The following is a 14,204-nucleotide window of genomic DNA, read 5'->3' on the forward strand; positions in this document are numbered from 1 at the left end:
TCCATTGTCACAAACTGTTGCTCGTTTTTTTTTTCATCCATGGCATCAGCTATTTGCATACAATGATTGGTCATTTTAAAGAAGTGTTCTTCAACAATTTTAGTTGACAAAGTGCCAAACAGTTTGTTTTTCTGACATGCCGTGTTACATAGTCCCTTTCTCTATATGGGTTAACCCAGGGCAGTTAAGTAACATAACAGCCCCCCTCTGGGTTGTCATTTCACGCGCGTGTCCCGATTACAAGGAATTACCAAGGTCCAACAGTGCTTCTAACCAATCAGCAACAAGCACGCATCTGATTTGCATAGTGCGTCCACCCAGTCCGTTCCTCGCACAGTATAAAAGGTTCCGGTTTCTTGCTAGTGGAATATATCTATTATTTATCCCATCCACTTTTTACTATTATCTTCTCCTCTATCGTTTCGTACTAAATTGAGGTGTCAGCCATGAAGCAACTAGCGTTGCTGCTGGTGGGAGTCGTCTTGGCATGTAAGTATACAAGTTTTGAAAACTTTTATCGCGTGAAGCTGTAGGTAAGCCTTTATTTTCTACTTTTTTTACAAGCTATTATAAATCAATGACCATATTTGGAAAGAACATAAGAAGCACTGCAGCTGTTGTTTAACATTGAGAAAATAAATCCATTATGAGAAACGTTTGTGCATTGAAGAAGTTTGGGAATTTATTATCTCAAAAACGCTGCCACAGTTTGAAATGTAATTTTCAAACTTGGTTTTTGGTGTTGGTTTGATTATATCTATTTTTTATAACGGATAAATGCAACCCAACGGTTTGAAAAACAAAGGTATTCTTTGAACAATCACATTCTCATAGCATAAAAATAAGCAGTTGAACAACTGTTAGCCCATTGGGAACGCCTAATTGAAATAGCACAGCACAATTTTCAGGGAATCGCCACACGAAAGTAACTATATGGTTGAACAACTTGTGGATAATTCTAACGATACACTCGGGCAGTTTTTAGTTTGTTTTTAAGTGGTGCTGGATCATGATTGCACCCCGATACACCCTCAACGCCAGAAGAAAAAAAACCTTAAAAACTCCATTATATTAGTTGCTACAATAGTTTAGCTATAATTTAGTGCGCAATGTCTGTCAACGATTACACTCCTGGCGCAAAAAAAACCAAGCTAATAAACAAGACAACCAAAAGTTCGAAGGCTAGTCAAGCCCGGGATATTATTTTTTAGATGCGTTTTGAATTGGGAACAAGTATAAATGCTTGTCTGCGTTGAAGCGTGACGCTGTTCAAAAGACTGTTCCGCCCGGCAGCGCCGGCACTTCGATAAATAAATAAAAAGTTGTGCATTGGGTCTTTGCCTTCTCTGAGGAAATTTCAATCTTGTTTTCAGCGCTTAAGGCGGGACTTAACAAATAATTGGGAGGGGTCCAGGGCCCGAAGCCCGATGGCCCCTGGTACAGTCATGCATGGGTGCGCTGTTGTACCACTTCACGGTGCCGTACGTCGACCTTGTAAACGGGTTAAATTTGCATACAAAGCGTCGTTTATTATTATTGATTAAAAAAAAATAACGAACACGGTTCATTTGAGAGAAACCGAAACGTCAGGCCATTACCTATTTTTTGCTGATAATCAAAAAAATCAAAATAATAATAGTTACAAAACAATCTCCTGTTGCTATCGATGTTGGTCGAAAGGTCGATTCAGTGTTTATGAAACAAACATCAGTTAGTGGTAAACTTCGATCCTATTGATCTTTTGTTCAATGATATCTGACGAGATAATGTATCTGTTAGTTTGTTGTGCAAACATCATGTCATGTCGTGACACTTCGATACTGCACCCGCGGGCCCAATTTTAAAGATGTTAGGCAGACAATACTGCTTGACAATTTTTTTTTGCTAAGCAGTAATTGAGTGGGGAACCAGCCGCAACAATGTAAACTTAATGTTATTTTGGTTGGTGACCTAATTCTGCAATACTCAGTTTCTGTGTTTAGCAAGTTTTTGTGATTAAACAAATAATGATTGGGCCATGTACAGTGGAGAGGCATAAACAGAGCAATGAGGACTTTCAAAAATAAAATAAAAATTCCCTAAACGTTTAGCTTACTGGGTCACCGTCTTTACTCTGTGCATGGAGGAAGTTCCTCCATGCTCTGTGTGGTCCTCACAGGAGGGATTCTTTTGAAACTAAAAAATTGTAGAAAATAATAAATATTATGAAATCCCACAGCTCTGTGAGATCTGTGTTTATTTGTCTTTACGTAATTCCTTATTAGATTATTTGCTTTGAGTGACTTACGTAACTTTTGATATGAAAATCTCTCTTCCACCTTGAGGCAATCGTGCTAGAGATTTAGAGTATCTAATTACTTTGTCTGCGATTAACGTAACTTTTTTTTTATAAATACTCATTGAGGCAATTAATATGTTGACGATGTCACGTTTATCTTTTCAAGGATTGATAACCGTTTGAAAAGTTATATCATCGATTTTTGTTCGCGACGCGTGGAGATATCTTTTTTTTATTTGCTCTGTTTGTGTAATATTCATTTTTTGAAATATATTGGGAGTCGGCGCACAGGAATTAATTATTAAACGGTCGTACCGGTACCATTCATTATGACTTAATGTGTAAAAGCCGGAATACGGTCAATATTGTTTTTTTTAAAAAGGTCATTCAATTTTTATTTTTATCTATATAATAATAATTGGTTAAATTTTCAGTTATATACAATGTAAACATCATTTCTAATTGTTTTTATTTACATGTAATAATGAGGGGCTCCGCCTTTCGTTTTATAAAATCACATTGTCTTTTTAATTAGCAGCAGGCGGCCCCGTGTGATCAAACCGGGTGTTCGTTCTTTGCATGCATTATTTCGACTTTGATGTTTGCTTTGCAGATGCCGCCAAAATCCCTACCCTCCAGAAATCGGATGGTAAGTTTAACTTTGATTTAAAATGTAGGCCTATAAATAGGGCCTATTTTACGAAGACAAAGGGGTTCCCGAATAATTATTGAGGTGGGGGGGGGGGGAATGTTCTCGACTCGACTTTTTTTTACAAAATAATTCTATCCCACCAAGTGAGGGCGCTCTTTACAACGAATGGTTAGTCGGGTTTAGGTTCCCTCAGTGCAAGCTAACTGAATAGGAGTAGGGTAGGTACCAGATGAATGTAAACAAGAGTTTTTGTGCAAAGTAGAAAAACATGGAAAAAGAACCGGGAAAGAGTGTTACTTTTCCAGTTTATTCACACAATTTAATGTCAATCTATATGTTGCAGGATACTTTTCTGAGGGTCGTGAGTACGTGTACCAGTATGAGGGTCAAGTTCTCAGCGGACTACCGGGGGTTAGCAAGGAGGTGGCCGGTATCAAGATTGTGGCAGACACCCGCATACAGATGAAGGAAAATGGAAAATGTCTGCTCAGGGTATGCATGATTTGATTTGTATTTAAGTTCCCTCTCTCAATATAATCTTAGGTTTGAGAATGAGATAGTTGATGCGGAAAAGTTTCCGTATGGCGCCACCACTTTTTCATTCGATATGAAATAATATAGTATCTAATTTACCTCAAAGAGATATCCCTTTTTGTAAAAATGAGGGGAAAAGTGGTGGCGCCATACGGAAAGTTATCCCTAAATTCTAATTTACCTCAATCATCCCTTTTTGTAAAAATAAGTGAAAAGGTGGTGGCGCCATACAGAAAGTTATCCCGCCCCGCCTTTGATTTTCATTCATAAATACCTTTTCAAAAACACTTTTTGGTCAAAAAGTTTTTTAAAAATGCAAAAATTATAATTCAAATAATTGTTCAATGATTTCTTTCAACACATCACCAGCTATGAAATGGTAAGGCCCTCTGGTAAACAACTCCTTATAAGGAGATAATCGCGTGATGTGGCCTAGGTGTCCCAGTCGTTGCTCTCGACCAATAGAAATTAAGAAACTGTCTTATAAGCACAGTTGTAAGCTTGCATGTCACGCAGGCGCCCATGTTTAAACACTTTTTACTGGTGTTATATCATCCATTTAAACACCCCCATGTGATGCCCTCTCGACCAATCAGAATGGATAGACTGTCTTAGGTATTTATGAATACTGTTTAACACATCTTTTATTTCTCATCTTACAGCTGGAAAGAGTGAAACTCAACAAGGTTCTGACAGAGACCGAGAATCCTGCAAAGCAACAAGTCGAGGAGAAAATCCAACGTCTGGATTTCATTTTTGAATCTCCCCTCATCGTCGAACTCGTTAAGCCAATCGAGTTCACATACATCGATGGAAAGGTTTGTAAAAAAGCTTGATTGTGAGGATGTTTTCTACAATTTATTATAATACTTTAATGACAGGCCTGTGAGACTTCCTCTTTTCAGCTGAATTCCTCTTTTTTGGTTTTGACTTTCCTCTTTTTTTCTTCACTTTCTGTGTAGGGATATTATCTTTTCCTCTTTTTTTCTTGTCCAGTTTTCTCTTTTCCTCTTTTTTCATGGATAGTTACTCACATGCCTGTAATGAATACAGCGCATTTATAAAGTGAAGAACACAGCTCTTTACCAGGAATTGACACCAACAAATTTATATTATTAGGTGAACGACATCATCCCCTCCGTGGAGGACCCGGTCTGGTCTACAAACATCAAGAAGGGTATCATGGAACTGATGCTTGTCAACATCCGTGGGACCAACGACTTGAACGAACCCAAGGAGCAGAGCACTGATAGGGTAGGTACAAGTAACTTAAGTATTGGCTCAAAGTGGCCCAAGTTCATGGGGGTTATCCCATGCAGATTGGCCACGCTCTCAGTCGCTTTTCCATCGTGGTAGGAGCAGCGTCTATGTGTGAACAGGGTATTAGAGAAAACAAATTTTGCAGCAAAGAGCTAATTTTTAAAGAGCTGCTTAAGCTCAAAGAGTAGCTAAGCACAACAGGATCTTGCTTACAAGATGAGACTGACAGCCAAAATGCTACATGCAGTCTGGTAGTTGTTAGGCAATATTTTTTGCTTAAGCAACTCTTTAAAAATTGTCCCCAGTCTCGTATAAGCTGTCATTAACTGGGTCCAAATAATGGAGTTTCCTCACCACAGGATTCACCCTTCTCAGCTGACAGGGTAAGGTATTTTCAAAGTAATTTCCAGTCTTAGATTCATTTTAGGAAATGCATGCATAGTACTATTTAACTTCTTTATTTTGTTTATTTTATCTTGCTTTATTCTTTGTCCTTGCTTTATTCTTTGTCCTTTTTTTACAGACTTCAATCACCAGACAGAAGAAGTACTACCGCGTTATGGAGGTAGGTATACAGAGGTCAATTTGTTTTTTTTCTTTTTTTGGGGGGGAGGGGGGGACAAAGAAGGATGACAAAAAAAAGACCAGTGTTCTCACTTGGTGTATCCCATCATAAGCATAAAATACCAAACCTGTGAAAATTTGGGCTCAATCGGTCATGGAAGTTGCTAGTAATGATGAAAGAAAAAACACCCTTGTTTGATGAATTTGTGTGCTTTCAGATAGGAATTAGTCAGAAATTACCTCTTTCTCAGAAACTACGTATCTTCAGAGGGAGTAGTTTTCCACTTCCCACAATGTTTTATACTATCAACAGCTCTCCGATGCTTGTTACCAAGTCAGTTTTGAAGTTGATAATATTTTTGAGTAATTACCAAACCTGTACCTTCCCTTGAAGAAATGGATAGAAAAAATAAGCACAGTTGACTGATACCACTAACATTTTGATGCTTAGATAGCACAGTTTGTAGAGCACATGAAGCCAGAGGTTGCAGGTTCAAATCCTGCTTTAGACAATTTTTCTTTGGTCAACCCCAAATTAGAATCTATTTCCATTAGAATTTATTTCTCATAATCACAGAATGGCGTTGCAGGAAACTGTGAGTCTGTGTACTACGTCAAAGTCTCGGAGCCTGTCATGAAACCTGTGGACAACAAAGTCCAAGGTAAGTTTTTTGTCAACTTGTAATTGTAAATATAAACCACAAGGGAAACTGACTGGGTAAATTTGTAAATGATTTTTGGGGTTGAACAAAGAATTGACTAGAGTGGGATTCGAACCAACGACCTCCGGATTAACGTGCCGGCGCTCTACCAACTGAGCTATCTAGCCCTATATTGGCGGTGTCCCTATTTTGTCAATATCTTTGTTCGGGGGTGCCAGTCGGAAGCCATACAACCATTAACTGCCGTGTTGCCAGGGATCACACCCAAATTACGATACAACCTGGGAAGCGGCAGCTAGGGGATCACCATAAGGGGATGCGACTTTGTTCAACCCCAAAAATGTATTAGATTAACACGATTTTTTAAGTTTTAAGAATTGCCCACTAGGTGTTTGTCTGAAATATTTCTCTGGAGGATTGGTACTAATATGTGTAGGTAGATTATGTTCTTTTGAGAGATTGTCTTACTTTACATTCTACTAATATAATGCCAAGTAGATTTTTTAGAATTGGGGAGGCTTCTCAGTTCTAAGAAGAACTGTCCTGCATTTTAAGTACTACCAGGACGGAAGGTAGAAAATTGGCCGCGACTTCTTTTTTACCTTTAGCTGATCAAGGGGACTTCTCGTTATTAGCCTCACTACGGCAGAGTGAGTTCTTAATTTGTCTCAACGTTTCTAGCTTGCTCTAGTCACCGTCAGAATTGGTCCTGGTATGAACTTTAGAATCATAAAGTTGTTTATTGGAAAACAAATAATTAATAGTTAATCCTCTTGTTTCAGCACTCCGCTATGTCTTGAACATTACCAAGACTCGTGACCTTATGGAGTGCCAAAGACGCAACCAGCGCAATGAGGTCTCCCTCCTTTCAGGCCGAAAGTGTGAGACATGCTCAGAGACCGAGATGGTTGAGGATCCAAGACCCCTGGAAGACCAGCCAAAGCAGGGCACAGAAGACTTCCTGACCTGTCTTAACAAGGTGCTGGATTATTAGTAGACTTCTTACTTCTTTCTGGGCCCAATTTCATAGAGCTGCTTAAAGACAGTGGACACTATTGGTAATTGTCAAAGACTAGTCTTCACAGTTGGTGTCTCTCAACATATGCATAAAATAACAAACCTGTGAAAATTTCAGCTCAATCGTTCGTCGAAGTTGCGAAATAATAATAAAAGAAAAAACACCCTTGTCATACGAAGTTTTGTGCTTTCTGATGCTTGATTTCGAGACCTCAAATTCTAAACTTGAGGTCTCGAAATCAAATTCGTTGAAAATTACTTCTTTCTCGAAAACTATGTCACTTCAGAGGGAGCTGTTTCTCACAATGTTTTATACAATCAACCTCTCCCCATTACTCGTAATCAAGAAAGATTTTATGATGATAATTATTTTGAGTAATTACCAATAGTGTCCACTGCCTTTAAGCAGGAAATATTGCTTTACAAATTGTCTGCTAAGCAGAAATGGCCAGGATACCAGTCACAAATTGTACATGTGGTATGGAGGTTTGGTCTGATTTATGACAACTCATTTTGTTTTTAAAGCAGGTGTTTACTTGAACTCAAGTTACATACAAATTGGAAAGTAACGGTGTGCAAAATATATAAATGAAATAAAACTATTTTAAAGAACAGATTAAATAGATTTCCAAGTTTTACTGAATTGCCGTTCATGTTTAGATATTTTCAAGATGGATTCTGTTCAAAATGTTACAATGGATTGTTCTGGCAGCAGTGTAGAGGTGGCTTAAACATTGACGGATTCAATCTTGCAGTGTGTTCTTCTTTTTATTTAAGATTTTTGTCATTACTTTTTTGTTGTTCAGGTTCGCTACGGTATCAGCTTGAAGGACCATGACAAGTTCCTGATTGACACCGTGGTTGTTGAGGGAAAACACGTCTTCATGCCCTTTGGTGAGAAGGGAGGAAAGGCAGTCACCTTTGTCAAGTGAGTCGATTTACTTCTTCGCCTCTATTCAAATTCTCCAAAGACCTTCAAAGAAAAAAAATATATATCCTACAGGCCTTGAATTTCATCTTTGAAAGGGCAAGGCCATTTCATTCATTTTGTAAAGGGCACCTACATTGGAAAATCTTCAAGTCAATTGAAATTTTTTGAAGGGGGGGGCAAGACCAGGGCAACAGAGGCCATAGACTCTCTGTGGCATGTGTGTAATTCCTGGCCTAATCCAATAAAAACAATGTTTGCTGAACAATTTTCTGCTAAGTAAAAACACGCAGGAAACCAGTCAGAAATGGTATATTGGAAATTTTGGGGGCAGGCAACTATGCAAAAATGTTTTGTGCTTATCAAGTTTTTGCGCTTATTTAGCAGCTCTATGAAGTAGGGCAAAGGACCATACCATTGCAGCTTGCACACTTTTTTGCTAAGGGGTTAAATTGGTCTCAAAACAAGGGCCAGTATATTAATTTCTGAATTTGAATCTGAATATGTTTCAGTCAGCAAAGCATCTTAGTAGAAACATCACACAAGTTTTTGTTGAAACGACAATGAACAAATTTCAATTTTAGACTGAAAAACCTAATCCACATGCAAATTATTTAGTCCAGGTATCGCACGGCGGTCCACAGTGTTGAAAAGCAGGGACAGAATACTGAGCCAACCTGATTGCTCAGGGTTGGATTGGAGAAAGAGTTAAGACTAGTCTTATCTCAAGTTAACTCCTAACTCAGGACTAGCTCCTAGGACTCCTAGGACTAGTCCTAAAGTTAGGACTATCTTTGTGAAATCCTTCCCAGGAATATAAGACATAGTGGAATAATTCAAACCCATAAAGATGTAGAAATTTGAGTGATTTAGTCATAATCCAAGATCTTTATCGACCCTTGCAGCCAAACCTTTGTCTTGAAGAGCAACAAAGAGATCCCTGATGAGGAGATTATCCCTGAGGTCCAGAACCCCAAGCAGATGCCGGAGGACCTGTCCTTTATCTTCCAGGAGAAGTCTAGCCACGACCACGACACAGAAGAGGAAAGCCAACTGACCGAAGAGGATGCTCCCCACATGTTTGACATCCGTAGATCGGTAAATCTAATCTTTATTCCACTGGGATCCGTTTAAGAATGAGATTAAAGTCATTTGTCGTTTTCTTTCTCCCGACTTCAGAATTTCCTGTTGGGGATTTTCCTCTGCCTTCAAAGATGTGAACTTTAAAAGCATCAAGGGACAAAGGCCTATAGTTTATTTTTTGTCCGAAACTTAGTTTGCTTTGTAATGATGTAGAATTTATTTGGGGTTCATACTTCCTGCGAATGCGATTACAAATGTTGACATCACAAATTCGCAACGAAATACGCACTGAGTTGAGTTGTGCTCAACTCTCTTGCGAATATCGCAGCAAAAGAGAAGTTGTGACGTCAAATTCACATCAAATTCTCATCGCATTCGCCGGAAGTATCAACCGACACCTTAAGCTTTGTTGGGATTTGAACCCACGACCTTTGCCATGCTAGAGCAGATGTCCAACCACTAGACCACCTAGACCAAGTAGCTAGAGGCTATATTTTAACAGCAGGCACCACAAGGATTTAACATTTATTAATGAAGCGTAACGTTTAGGGTTTTTATTCATTATGTTAGAGTATTTACCCTCTGTAGTCTTTACCCACTCTTAAAGAATTGTTCTTCTTTGTGCAAATAATCGCAACCTGTGATATAATCTTTTTAGGTGACCTACCAAATTGAAAAGATCATCGCTGGAATCCAACAAGACAAGATCACCGAAGACGCTCCTCTAAGTTTCATCTACATGGTCAAATCACTCAAGAGACTCAGCCCAATTGAGCTTCAGAATGTCTTTGACAGGCTCGGCAAGAAACTCGCTGATGATGATGAGCCGACGAAGGTTAAGAAGTAGGTCAAACATTCAATTCAATTCAAATACACATTTATTTCCATACTTCCTTGACAAATATTGACAAGTACATATGAAGTAAAGTAACAAAAATTAAGTAACAGTGAACAGGATAAATGTAACAAAGTATGGGGCTGTTTTAATAAGCAGAAGCTTTTAAAAACAGACAGACAACCAAAGAAACAAAACATACAGACAGACATGCAAACAAAAGGACAGACAAACATAAGACATCTACTCTCTCATTGGGGGAAAATAGTTTAAGTCAGAGTTTAAGACTATGGAGTGTAGATTCGTGACTACAATGTATTCGCTCGTACATTCTATCCACGAATCTGCACTTTCTCTTCCATTCTCCTTAACTTAATATATGAATATTCAAATGTGAATGGATTCTCTTCTGATAGAATGGAACTGAAATTGGTTGCCTGTAAATTGCCTCGTGTGACACAACCCTTAGATGACTCTGTTTTGTTTTGAAGTAAATCCTTTTTCCTTATTTTGGTGTCTGTAGGCAGATTGTGCTGGACGCCATCTTGCAGGTAGAGAATGATAAAGCTGTTGAGATATTGACCGATGAGATCGAAGAGCGTCATATCGTTAAGGAAGAGGCAAGCCAAGTCTTGAGCACCATAGCTCTCATCAACAAACCCACAGAGAAGATGCTCGACAAAGTCTTGGTAAGTCCGTTAGATTGGGGTCTTTTTTTTCAATGTAGCCTATTTCTAGGCAAAATTATAAATTAATAACAATAGATAGTAATAATAATAATTATAATAATCATCATACGAATAATAAAGCAATTTGTAAAGCGTGTAGTGCAAAAGCCTCTAAGCGCATAAAGAGAACAGTAAAATGTACAATGAGTGAAAGATACAATTACAAATAAGCAGAACACAAATAATCAGCTTCGAACAAATGAGTTTTCAACAGAGACTTAAAACAGTGTAAAGAACTAGCCTGAAAAGAACTGGTGGTTAACAACTCAGCATTTCTCCTGAAGACGATCAGAGCTGAGTGATCGTAACGTCGTTTAACACCGGTTCTTTTCAGAATCAACACTACTCAAAAGAAATAATGTACATGGTGTTACCATGTTATACTTTCGCCATGCAAAGATTCAAATCCTACTAACAGTTCCACCTTTTTTTCTATCTGTAGCGACTGTGCAGAGGTCATACCCTGTCACTGGATGATGCTAAAGACATCAAGACGACCTGCTGGTTGACCTTTGGGTCATTGGTTCACAAAGCATGCAAGGTCAACAAGATTTGCACCCAGGACAAGCTCAATGAGTACTCATTGGTAAGTGAAACCTGGGGTGAGAGTTGAGACTAGTCTTATCTCGAGTAAGAACAAAGTTTAAAAGCCCAGTTCATACTTCCTGCGAATGGGAATGCGATTCGAATTTGACATCACAACTCTGTTTTCCACGCGATATTCGCAAGAGAGTTGAGCACAACTCAACCCCTGCGAATTATTCGTTGCGAATTTGTGACGTCAACATACGTATCGCATTTGCAGGAAGTATGAACTGGGCTTTACTTGTCCTAACTTAGGACTAGCCTTAAGTTTTGAATAACTACTAAAAATTTCTAGGACTAGTCCTAAGTTAGGATGTTCTTTGTGAAATGGACCAGTTGATTCATTGAATTTATTCAGATAAAAATACAGCAAGAACATGGCAAAAATATGGAACAACGAGAAGTTTAACAATGGAATGCAATAAACCAACAGACGACTTATAAACCACAAGCAAATAGATGAGTCATTTAAAACAAGGCAAGAGAAGGCGGAAAAAGTAAATGAATAAATTAAGTAGGAAATTAATGTCTTAAAATATTTTAAAAACAAAAAACGCCTTTTGCGGACTTCAACGTCCGTGATGTTTGGCACAGTGACCTTTTTTTAGTCACAAGTGAATGTTCATGTTGAATTCTTGTAGACTTTCTCATGTTATCACTTGCAGGGCCCAATTTCATAGAGCTGCATAAGCAAACAATATTGTTCAACACTTCTCTACTTAGCAGAAATGAGCAGGATACCAGTCACAAATTGTACACGTGACATGGTTTATTGGCTGGTAACCCTGTTCTGTTAAGCATAATTTTGTTGTGCTTAGCAACTTTTTGTGCTTAAGCGACTCTATGAAACTGGGCCAAGGATAGTTGTTGATACACCTTGAGTTCTGTAGGAGCAAGTTCGAGTGCGCACATTTAGTCCACCAGTGGTCGACCACAGACTAGCAACGCATATGCGCAGTGATGCACTCACTCGAACGATTCATTTGGAAGTCGAGTCAACCTCAGTCTTTTCCCGTTAGTGTCACTGGTTAGAATGGAACATGCTGTTGGGACCAGTGAAGAAACCATGGGCTGGAGGCTGGTTCCAAATGGTCGACCACAGTAGTCAACCAATGGTCAACCAGCCTGGGTTCGAGTGCAAATGGTCAACCTTTAGTTAACCATTGTGCACACTCAACAATGCTCTAGAATGCAGGGTTCGAATCCCACTCGAGTAGCCTGTGGCTGTGTAGTATTACCAAAATACCAACATTTAACTTAAGTAGATGGAAATTTGAATCGAGGGATAAAGAATAGTAATTTGGGTTTTACCCATATATACCAATATGTGTTAGCACTGTATACTCAGTACTTTTCTGAGCTCTGTGACAACAAAAAAAATCACAGGCATATTACTCAGGTGGGATTCAAACCCACGACCTTTGCAATTCTAGAGCACTGTCATACCAACTAGACCACCGAGATTGCCCGGTAGCTAGAGGCAGTTCGAATCCTATATTTTAGCAGCAGGTACCACAAGGTTTTGATAGATTGAAGTTTGCATCGGGGATAAAGGATATTAACTTTGGTTTGACCCTACGTTAACTTAGGGTATCAACATTTTCTTATTCAGCGTCTCCTTAAAGGAATCGATGAGAATAGCCCCAATGATGAGAAACGCTTCTTCCTGAAGGCCATCGGTAACGCCGGTCTCGCCCTCAAGAAGACCCCAGTGTCTCAGACAGATTCCATCGATAGAATCAGCGAGCTGATCAAGCATGAAGTGGCTGACATTGATCTCAGAGTTCAGGCTATCTACTCACTGCGCCGTGTCTGCAAGGAACATACACACAGAGTGAGCAATCTATTCAATTTAGTCAGGTTAAAGGCACTGGGCACCTTTGGTAATTGTCAAAGAACAGTATTCTCACTGGGTGTATCCCAACATATGCATAAAATAACAAATCTGTAAAAACAAATTACTCAATTATAGAACAAGCACTTACACTTGTACTTTAGAAGTGCTTGCTGGCAGATCTTTAACAGTTTTGACGCACACACCGATTCAGGGTTGTCCACAGTTTTAGAAGTAGCAGATAAACAAATATAAGTAGCCAGCCTTGTCGAAGGACTAGGCGAGAGGGGCCCTCACTGTTTGGGGTCCGAGGCCTGCCTAAAGGCAGCAGAATTGTTTTGGGGTTCTAGATGCTGTGTGGTGCAAGGGACCAAGAAGCAGGCAAAATCGTCGCCGAAGTTGCCGGCAGCCAACACTTCTGGACAACACTGCCATTCCAACACTTATCTTCTTCTTTCTGTCTCACCCCCAGGTAATCTCTCTTCTGATGCCATTCGTTAAAGACGTTGACGAGGATCACGAGATCCGTATTGCATCTTATGTAATCATCATGGATTGTGAGCCCAAGCTGGACGATGTCCAGTTCATTGTGACTGACCTTCAGAAGGATAAATCCAAGCAGGTCATCAGCTTCATCTACACCCACCTTGATGGACTGGTCAAGAACCCCAAACTGTGCAAGATCGGCATGTGAGTCCAAGAACAGATTTTTTGTGCATGAAATGTTATCATCAAATAGATTTACCTTATATACTAATATTGTTGGTGTTGATTTTTTGAATTCGGGAGACATCTCAATTCTGAAAAGAACTGTCCAGCTTTTTAACTACTACCTGGGCGAAAGGTAGAAAAGCAGCCGGGACTACTACTTCAGCTTTTGGTGTATCGTTATTAACTTCACTACGGCGGAGTGAGTTCTTAATTGGTCTCAACGTTTTGACTTGCTTGCTCTAGTCATTGTCAGAAGAATGACACTACGTTGGCAAAAAAAAAATCTATGACCCTATCTTTAAGACTTGCAGGGTCCATTAGGAATACCTGGCTTGTATGAATCGAATGACTCAGAAAAAATCTTGACCCTCTACATTTTATGTTTGATAACCACAGGACTGAGGTGGCTAAGAAGGCACTCCTGACCCTGAAGCCGATTGTCCAAGGCATGCAATACTCCAAGAGGTTCATGTGGTCTCTCAATGCAGGTAAGTCTCAGATCAGATCAATCAATCAATCAATTAATTTGTCAA

The 14,204-nt window shown here is 39.2% G+C and overlaps 1 protein-coding gene across 1 annotated transcript in view; it reads left to right on the forward strand.

Annotated features, from left to right (window-relative positions):
* The first annotated feature begins 361 nt into the window (after window positions 1-361).
* LOC139946574 (uncharacterized) overlaps window positions 362-14,204 on the forward strand; it is a 29,303-nt gene continuing 15,460 nt past the window's right edge. Inside the window, exons 1-16 of the mRNA XM_071944267.1 lie at window positions 362-489; window positions 2,892-2,927; window positions 3,274-3,422; window positions 4,127-4,282; window positions 4,584-4,718; window positions 5,248-5,289; window positions 5,866-5,950; window positions 6,733-6,929; window positions 7,774-7,895; window positions 8,801-8,993; window positions 9,637-9,821; window positions 10,337-10,502; window positions 10,984-11,127; window positions 12,739-12,960; window positions 13,433-13,650; window positions 14,068-14,159. Of these exons, the coding sequence (XP_071800368.1) occupies window positions 447-489; window positions 2,892-2,927; window positions 3,274-3,422; window positions 4,127-4,282; window positions 4,584-4,718; window positions 5,248-5,289; window positions 5,866-5,950; window positions 6,733-6,929; window positions 7,774-7,895; window positions 8,801-8,993; window positions 9,637-9,821; window positions 10,337-10,502; window positions 10,984-11,127; window positions 12,739-12,960; window positions 13,433-13,650; window positions 14,068-14,159 (2,185 nt within the window). The 5' untranslated portion in view covers window positions 362-446. The remainder of the gene's footprint in view (window positions 490-2,891; window positions 2,928-3,273; window positions 3,423-4,126; window positions 4,283-4,583; window positions 4,719-5,247; window positions 5,290-5,865; window positions 5,951-6,732; window positions 6,930-7,773; window positions 7,896-8,800; window positions 8,994-9,636; window positions 9,822-10,336; window positions 10,503-10,983; window positions 11,128-12,738; window positions 12,961-13,432; window positions 13,651-14,067; window positions 14,160-14,204) is intronic.

Source organism: Asterias amurensis, chromosome 13, assembly GCF_032118995.1.
Source record: "Asterias amurensis chromosome 13, ASM3211899v1".
NCBI lineage: Eukaryota > Metazoa > Echinodermata > Asteroidea > Forcipulatida > Asteriidae > Asterias > Asterias amurensis.